The sequence below is a fragment of the Neoarius graeffei genome, chromosome 2, assembly GCF_027579695.1.
Source record: "Neoarius graeffei isolate fNeoGra1 chromosome 2, fNeoGra1.pri, whole genome shotgun sequence".
Classification (NCBI taxonomy): Eukaryota; Metazoa; Chordata; class Actinopteri; order Siluriformes; family Ariidae; genus Neoarius; species Neoarius graeffei.
The window spans coordinates 69,038,271-69,047,877 of record NC_083570.1 but is presented as its reverse complement, the minus strand read 5'-3'; the positions used below and the strand labels follow the sequence as shown (position 1 = coordinate 69,047,877).

The 9,607-nt window shown below is 40.1% G+C and overlaps 1 protein-coding gene across 3 annotated transcripts in view; it reads left to right on the top strand.

The window, feature by feature from the left end:
- Positions 1–50: 50 nt before the first annotated feature.
- The window catches only part of lamb4 (laminin, beta 4), a 51,368-nt gene continuing 41,811 nt past the window's right edge, over positions 51–9,607 (top strand). Inside the window, exons 1-7 of one of the 3 annotated variants that reach the window (XM_060914793.1) lie at positions 51–231; positions 1,315–1,474; positions 1,674–1,721; positions 2,149–2,306; positions 4,858–4,993; positions 6,914–6,987; positions 7,077–7,265. In XM_060914793.1, the coding sequence (XP_060770776.1) occupies positions 1,399–1,474; positions 1,674–1,721; positions 2,149–2,306; positions 4,858–4,993; positions 6,914–6,987; positions 7,077–7,265 (681 nt within the window). In that variant the 5' untranslated portion in view covers positions 51–231; positions 1,315–1,398. Of the gene's footprint in view, positions 232–1,314; positions 1,497–1,673; positions 1,722–2,148; positions 2,307–4,857; positions 4,994–6,913; positions 6,988–7,076; positions 7,266–9,607 lie in introns of all 3 variants that reach the window. The other 2 variants (XM_060914794.1, XM_060914795.1) reach the window with 2 other exon arrangements.

Here is a 9,607-nt window from a genome sequence, read left to right as displayed (position 1 = left end):
AATCCCTTTTTACCACAGAGCCCTGCAGCTCCTTTTTCTGCTCACACACTCTCACCCTTCTACATTCTCAGGTGTTCAGGTGTGCCTTTACATGTTTCACTCTTGATAGTGATTGCTTCACAATCCATTGCTGCCTGCTGCATGGAAATGGAGGGGGAAATTGGTAGACACTGAATGAACTGAATGGACAACATAATTCCATTTCTGCACAGGATCTGTTCTGGTTAATATGTAAGTGCCATTGCTGTAAAGTTTATTTTTATGTTGCAGTTCTCTCAAAGGTAATACTGCACATAGCACTATTACCATATACTGTACTATCTCCTCTGTTGTACTAATTTTGTGTGACTGGTGGTCATTTCGTAAATGTCTGAGACATTTGCAGAAAATAAACTCGATGGTTCATTCGTAAACTCTTACAGGAACAGCTTCATAGTTCACTCTTCTTACAAGCTGTGTGGCATCACATCACCTGGAAAGTTATGCATTTTAAATCTAAATCTCCACTTGGACAGGAGATAAGATTATGTGGCGTACTCCAAATCTGTTTTGTTTTTGGACAATTATGGAATAAGACTAATGGTCAATGAGTCAGTATGAAATGTCTAAAGCAAGTGCTTATTCAATTTTACTCTGTGGGTTTGTAATAATTTGGTCTGTACATGTTCTTGAGGTAACATGTAAAGGCATTATCTTTCTTTGTAGACTTCCACATTTTATGTGCAAGTCTATAAAAGTATTTTTGTTTTGGAACATTAAATATTATAGCCAGCTGTTAACACAGTATTTGCATGACTACCATCATGTCATTTCAAAGTCCCCAGGCTATGAGAATGAAACAGAATGGGCCATTTCCTTTGCTCTATTTTACTACCATACTTTGTGGCACAATGTTTAAGTTCTAATGCCTGGAGACAAACACTGGAAGCAAGTTTTTCGAGGAAAAAAAAATTAAATTACCACAGTGCTACCGTAAAGGCAAGTTGGGCAGTGGAGGACTGGAAAGGTAATTGCACTGATGTGTCTCGTGTACTGTATGTGCATTAATTTCCACGTGTGTTGTGGAATTTCACAGTTAAATAGGCAGAAAATATACATTTTGAGCCCTGCGATGACCTGGCGACTTGTCCAGGGTGTACCCTGCCTCTCGCCCATAGTCAGCTGGAATAGGCTCCAGCTTGCCTGCGACCCTGTACAGGATAAGCGGCTACAGATAACGGATGGATGGATATACATTTTAATTCTTTCATTTTGCAGAATTTCCAGAAAGTCTAAAAGGTATTGACTCATTTATTGAAATAATTTAAATTCCAGGCATGTCGGTGTTATCCCATTGAGATGAAGGCTGCTGCAGCTTCTTCCCTGAGGAGCTCTGAGGACTGTGCATATTGGGATTGAATGGCTCGAAGCGCTGCAGATAGTCAGACAGTTAATGAACTGCATCTGCTGGAATTTTTATCAGTGCCTACAAATGGAAAGTGTTGAATAATTTTAAGGTTACAGAAATTATTTCAGGTTTTAGCATAAAGCTAAAGTTTCGTTGTTGGTTAAAATGGAATCAAACATTGTACCCCATGCAAATACTCTGGTGTTCATTCTAAATTAATAATTTTTTATTATTAACAAACATTTGTATTTTTTTTGTTTCTTTCTTCAACGCATGATTTTCACAGCCAAAGCAACAATGTGCAGAAGGTGGATGTCTGTAGTCCTGCTCCTTTGTGAGTATTTGCTCTGACGTTGCTGGAATTTAACAGAAAAATCATTTCGCTATGCCTCGTCAGTACAAACATGTGATCACTTGCTGGGCTCAGATGGATTTTTTTTTGTTATTTTCTTGCAGACACTTGCCCTCTTGAGTTATTTTATTTGTCTAATCAGATTTGTTTTTGTAAGATTACTTGGCTGGGAAAATTTTGATTTCACCTATTGCCAAATTAAAAGAGAATGCACATTACAGTGCGTCTTTTTCACAAATAGGTTTTTTTCTTTCTCAAATGCATCCGTAGAGATGATTGGTTAAGCAGTTAACAAGTTTATCTCCTTAACAATACAGATCATGCTCTTGAGATAGATGTGAAGGCATACTGCAGAGAGGTGTTGGCTCATTTCACCAGCACAGCAGTTCAAATATTTGTTCTTTTATAGTTCTAGTGGTGCCAGCTCACTTCCAGGAAGAATGTGAGTGGAGCTCATGCCACCCCACCCTAGGTGATCTTATGGTGGGCCGTGCTGCTCAACTCTCTGCTTCATCCACCTGTGGTCTAACTGGACCCCAGAACTACTGCATCCTGGGATACCTGGAGGTCAGTTACAAACCAAACTATCCATAATGTTAGCTAGATTGTGGGGTTTATTATGTTTTACACATTGAATTATATCTGCACAATGAAACTAGAGGGATATCTACTCCCTGAAGTGCTCAACAAGTTGAACTGAACTGGTTAAAAGAGAATGCACATTACAGTGCGTCTTGCAATTATAATTTCTTTAATTCTACAAAAAAATAACACTTCAAAATGATTTCTTGTAATTCTTTCAATGGTAATGCCCTCAGGAAATACCTTATATTGCAGCACAGTGTCATAATTCCCAGCTGTGGGCAAGGCCTTTTGCTATCCATAGCGGTCAATGGTTATAGTAAATGAATGCCTGCCATGACATACATTTTCCAGAATAAAATTCTATCACAAATCTGTCTGTCACAGCATCTCAGCAAGCAGCAAAGTTTTACCTTGATGCAGACTGAAAGCAATGTGGCCAACCCTGTGCATGCATGCTACAGGCGTGTTCAGATCTGCCAGTGTGATAAGTCTCTCCTCTCCCTAAAGACTAATTTATGCCTCTTTCACTTGCAGTCCATCCTTTATGATAAAGGCATGTTTTTTTGCATGCTCTCTGTTTTTGCTGGCATGAAGAATCACCTCAACAGTTGCTACATTAACTCAGTAAATCAGTAGTAGTGATATGAATATGAATTCCTCTATGTTTATATACAGGGATATACAAGGAAATTCTTGTTCATACATGCCAACTAATGGAAATATGTGCTATGTATGCTTTTGTACCATCTTATATTATGCTAGCACCATGTAGCACTGATTTATTTTGTATGAAGCTTGTTTTGGAGAGAGAAATGTCTGAGTCCTTTGCATTTAGTACAGTGGTGCTTGAAAGTTTGTGAACCTTTTAGAATTTTCTATATTTCTGCATAAATATGACCTAAAACATCATCAGATTTTCACACAAGTCCTAAACGTAGATAAAGAGAACACAGTGCAACAAATGAGACAAAAAAATTCTAATTGGTCATTTATTTATTGAGGAAAATGATCCAATATTACATATCTGTGAGTGGCAAAAGTATGTGAACCTTTGCTTTCAGTATCTGGTGTGACCCCCTTATGCAGCAATAACCGCAACTAAACGTTTCCGGTAACTGTTGATCAGTCCTGCACACCAGCTTGGAGGAATTTTAGCCCATTCCTCTGTACAGAACAGCTTCAACTTTGGGATGTTGGTGGGTTTCCTCACATGAACTGCTCGCTTCAGGTCCTTCCACAACATTTCGATTGGATTAAGGTCAGGATTTTGACTTGGTCATTCCAAAACATTAACTTTATTCTTCTTTAACCATTCTTTGGTAGAACGACTTGTGTGCTTATGGTCGTTGTCTTGCTGCATGACACACATTCTCTTGAGATTCAGTTCATGGAAAGATGTCCTGAAATTTTCCTTTAGAATTCACTGGTATAATTCGAATTCATTGTTCCATCAATGATGGCAAGGCATCCTGGCCCAGATGCAGCAAAACAGGCCCAAACCATGATACTACCACCACCATGTTTCACAGATGGGATAAGGTTCTTATGGTGGAATGCAGTATTTTCCTTTCTCCAAACATAACGCTTCTCATTTAAATCAAAAAGTTCTATTTTGGTCTCATCCATCTACAAAACATTTTTCCAATAGCCTTCTGGCTTGTCCACGTGATCTTTAGCAAACTGCAGACCAGCAGCAATGTTCTTTTTGGAGAGCAGTGGCTTTCTCCTTGTAACCCTGCCATGCACACCATTGTTGTTCAGTGTTCTCCTGATGGTGGACTCATGAACATTAACATTAACCAATGTGAGAGAGGCCTTCAATTGCTTAGAAGTTACCCTGGGGTCCTTTGTGACCTCGCCTTGCTCTTGGAGTGATCTTTGTTGGTCGACCACTCCTGGGGAGGGTAACAATGGTCTTGAATTTCCTCCATTTGTGCACAATCTGTCTGACTGTGGATTGGTGGAGTCCAAATTATTTAGAGATGGTTTTGTAATCTTTTCCAGCCTGATAAGCATCAACAATGCTTTTTCTGAGGTCCTCAGAAATCTCCTTTGTTCGTGCCATGATACACTTCCACAAACATGTGTTGTGAAGATCAGACTTTGATAGATCCTTGTTCTTTAAATAAAACAGGGTGCCCACTCACACCTGATTGTCATCCCATTGATTGAAAACAGCTGACTCTAATTTCACCTTCAAATTAACTGTGAATCCTAGAGGTTCACAGATATGTAATATTGGATCATTTTCCTCAATAAATAAATGACCAAGTATAATATTTTTGTCTCATTTGTTTAACTGGGTTCTCTTTATCTACTTTTAGGACTTGTGTGAAAATCTGATGATGTTTTAGGTCATATTTATGCAGAAATATAGAAAATTCTCAAGGGTTCACAAACTTTCAAGCATCACTGTATACTCAGCAATTAAAAGTAAAACTGCTAGATCCAGTTGCCAGCTGGTCCTTAAGTTGCCAATCTTTTGATATAATAAGGATTTTTTTTCATACATCAAATGCCATGTTTTCTTTAGGATGAACAGAAATGTTTCACGTGTGATTCAAGGAGCCCCTACAATCGAGACAACAATCCTAACAGCCATCAAATCGAAAATATCATTACCACCTTTGAGCCAGAGCACAAGATGAAATGGTGGCAGTCTGAGAATGGTAAGTCTCCCAGATTTACCCATTGTGTGAATCAACAACAACAACAAATAGCTTTCTTGATTAGTACCATAATCCCATTTCAAGTGACCATTAAGGATATCAGAAGAATACATATATAGAGGCTATTACATGGTGGCATGGTGGTGTCGTGGTTAGCACTGTCACCTCACAGCAAGAAGGTTCTGGGTTCGAGCCCAGTGGCTGATGGGGGCCTTTCTGTGTGGAGTTTGCATGTTCTCCCCATGTCTGCGTGGGTTTCCTCCAGGTGCTCCGGTTCCCCCCCCCCCCAGTCCAAAGACATGCAGGTTAGACTAATTGGTGGCTCTAAATTGATTGTAGGTGTGAATGTGAGTGTGAATGGTTGTTTGTCTCTATGTGTCAGCCCTGCGTTGATTTGGCAACTTGTCCAGGGTGTACCCCGCCTCTTGCCCATAGTCAGCTGGGATAGGCTCTAGCTTGCCTGCGACCCTGCACAGGATAAGTGGTTATGGATGGAGGATATTACATGGTTGTCTGAAGCTATAAAGTTTATCTTCAAGTGGCAAACATATTTGTGAATGAGTGACATATTTTTCAAGATAAACGTCATATCTTTGTGCCACTGTGTAATGTCCTTTACATTACATGAACACATCCACACAAACACAAAACCCCACAAGTTAATCAAAAATAATTTTAATTTTGAACCAATTCGCCATTTTGACAATGCACCTCAAGTCAGTGGGAAAACATTGGGAGTGATGTCATTGGAGTGAAATATCAGGAATTATTATACAGGACACTTTTTCGATGGAATAAAAACATGTTTTATTCCCTTCTAGTGGGTTTCATTCATTTGGTTTGATAGCATGCAATATTGTTATCATATCGTTTATCCTCTCTGTATTATGCCACTCTCCCCAATGGAGAATGAGTGTGCAATATTTTTATAATATTACACATTGTCAAGACAACATAATGTCACACATCGGAGCTCATGCGAAGATCCAATGAGAAAACTTTTCTGCTGCGCATGCACAGAATCATTTCTTTGTCTGCCGGATAAGAGAGAATACAAGGCTAATCTAAACTTTTTTGATGGAATAAAAACATGTAATCTATTCCCATCTAGTGGGTTCCATTCATTTGGTTTGAGAGCATGCAATATTGTTAGCATATCGCTTATCCTATGTATATTACTTTACTCTACCCAATGGACAATGAGTGTTGAATATGGTTTACGATATTGCATGGTTGTCAAGACAACATGATGTCACACATCTAAGACATAAAACTTCCGTGCTAGCAAGCGACTGGGACAATTTGTAAACAAACATGGCCACCAGGTTTGCTTCATTAAATATGAAAGATTTTGAGAGAATTTTGAAAGAGAAAGACATGTTGAACCCCCGTAAGGAATGTATATGTATAATGATAATAATATTGGCTGACTTTTTTTCATGGTATATCAGATATATTCCTTTCAGCTAGCATGATATTGAACTCGTTTTTGACTTGTTCAATATCACGCTAGCTGAGTGGAATATATCTGATATACCACTCAACCCCAGCAAATATTATTTAGATATGTCACTCAGATCCATGATGTATTTCATATGAAAAATGCGAGTTTTTCAACACAAGAAAATAAATTTCATATTTTCAAGCCAACATGTGATTTTCTTTTTATTATATAGACACATTCACAAACAAAAAGTACCCAAATTTATCAAAACAATTCATCAATTTCCTCACAAATGACACATAGAGATTTATGTCATGGTTTTGGTTTTCCATGTCCCGGATGTAGTGCTTATGAAAAATATGAGTGGTGTATTTCCCAGTAAAGCACTCGTTTCCATGTAATATAAAGTATTATGAATGGCTGACGAATCCATCTGCTAAGTATTGACCTTTAAAACTGTATCTTTTATACTTCAGGTGTGCATCAAGTCAGCATTCAACTGGACTTGGAGACTATGTTTCAGTTTAGTCATTTAGTAATGACATTTAAGGTACTTTTATTCTTTTTGTTGGGGAGAGATGGGGTAATTGGTTTGTGTTTTTCATTAACACCACAATGCACTGGATCATCACTGTACAGAGTTTCAGACCTGCTGCAATGCTGGTGGAGCGGTCAAAGGATTTTGGTCGTACTTGGAAGGTGTTTCGATACTTCTCGGCAGACTGTCCTACCAACTTTCCCAGAATCTCCACTGGACCAGCAAAAACAATAGATGACCTCATCTGTGACAGCCGCTACTCTGGAGCTGAGCCTTCTACTGATGGCGAAGTACAACCTTTTTCAACATCTGTCCTTTTCATCAAATGTTTAGCATAGTATACAGTGTCTTGCAAAACTATTTGTCCCCCTTCATGTTTGCCCTGTTTTGTCACATTACAAGCTGGAATTAAAATGGACTTTTGGGGGGTTAGCACCATTTGATTTACACAACATGCCTACCACTTTAAAGGTGAAAATTGTTGTTTTATTGTGACACAAACAATAATTAAGATGAAAAAATAGAAATCTGGAGTGTGCATAGGTATCTACCCCCCCCCCCCCCCCCCCCAAAAAAAAAAAAAAAAAAAAAAAAAGTCAATACTTTGTAAAGCCACCTTTTGCTGCCATTATAGCTGCAAGTCTCTTGGGGCATGCCTCTATTAGCTTAGCACATCTAGCCACTGGGGTTTTTTGCTCATTCCTCAAGGCAAAGCTGCTCCAACTTCTTCAAGTTAGATGGGTTGCGTTGGTGTACAGCAATCTTCAAGTTATGCCACAGATTATCAATTGGATTGAGATCTGGGACTTGATTAGGCCATTCCAAGACATTTAAATGTTTCCCTTTAAACCACTCCAGTGTAGCTTTAGCAGTATATTTTGGGTCATTGTCCTGCTGGAACATGAACCTTCATCTCAGTCTCAAACGTCTGGCTGACTCAAACAGGTTTTCCTCCCAAATTGCCCTGTATTTAGTGCCATCCATCTTTCCTTCAGTCCTGACCAGCTTTCCTGTCCCTGCAGATGAAAAACATCCCCACAGCATGATGCTCCCACCACCATGCTTTACTGTAGGAATGGTGTTCTCAGGGTGTTGGGTTTGCGCCACACGTGGCATTTCCCATGATGGCCAAAAAGATCAATTTTAGTCTCATTTGACCAGAAAATCTTCTTCCATGTGTTTGGAGAGTCTGCCACATGCTGTTGGGCAAACTCCAAACGTGCTTTCTTTAAGCAATGACTTTTTTCTGGCCACTCTTCCATAAAGCCCCACTCTGTGGAGTGTACGGGTTAAAGTAGTCCTATGGACAGATACTCCCATCTCCGCTGTGGATCTTTGCAGCTCCTTCAGTGTTATCTTTGGTGTCTTTGTTGCATCTCTGATTAATGCCCTCCTTGCCCAGTCTGTGAGTTTTGGTGGGCGGCCTTCTCTTGCCAGGTTTGTAGTGGTGCCATATTCTTTCCATTTTGCTATAATGGATTTAATGGTGCTCAGTGGGATACTCAAAGTTTGGGATATTTTTTATAACCCAACCCTGATCTATACTTCTCCACAACTTTGTCTCTGACCTGTTTGGCAGCTCCTTGGTTCTCATGTTGCTTGTTTAGTAGTGTTGCAGAGTCAGGGTCCTTCCAGAACAGGTTGATTTATACAGACATCATGTGACAGATCATGTGATACTTTGTTTGCACACAGGTGGATCTTAATCAACTAATTATGTGACTTATGAAGTGAATTGGTTGGATCAGCTCTTATTTATGGGTTTCAAACGAAAGGGGGTGAATACCTACTGGTATGCACACTCCAGATTTCTGTTTTTTCATCTCAATCAGGGCCGCTGACAGCTTTGGCTGGGCCCGGGACAAAATGCTCTGAATGGACCCCCCCAACAACCCCCCCCCCCCCCCCCCCCCGGGCCAACCCACACACCCACCCACCTCTCTTATCCCAGTCTCTACTCACTCCAACCCTTAAATGACAGGTATTCAAAAAGGTATTCAAAAAGGTATTCCTAAACTCGTGGATAGTCTACTATAATCACGCGATTGGGGTGCTCTTGAAGGAGCAGTGATGGACGGGGGATTTCGGGCAGGGCTGGGGGCGAACATAGTATACTGTGCGTGCGTACTGTCCAGTGTGAAAAGCAGAGAAGAACACACCGCTTGAGAAACGGCGGGATATGATTGCAGGCTAATGTGAATATTCTTAGCTTCAATCAGATATATGAAACACAATGTTATTAAGCCGTTGTGGTTATGAAATGATTCAATGCCCTGTGCGTTTGATATGGTGTTCAGTGTGACTTGCTCTCCCCTCGTTTGTAACATGAATTGCGTGCCGTGCGTGCCTTGGTTGGGGTTACTTTACGGGGCTGGAAAAAGTTGGCTGTGTCTTACCTGGCTCAGCTGCCCCACTGCCTTTGCTAGTACCTGCTGCATCATCCGAATCTTTTTAAAAATATTTATGCAGTGAGCCCCTGAGTCTCTTGGTTTCTTCCTCTCTTTTTCTCTTTTCTTTTCTGTGCTCCTGACTTGTGCATGTTGGCAAATGGCACGCACGCTGATTGTCGAAGCACTATGATCGAACGATGTCGTTTTTTTCCCCTTAATCAAAGAGTCAGACCAAACCATTT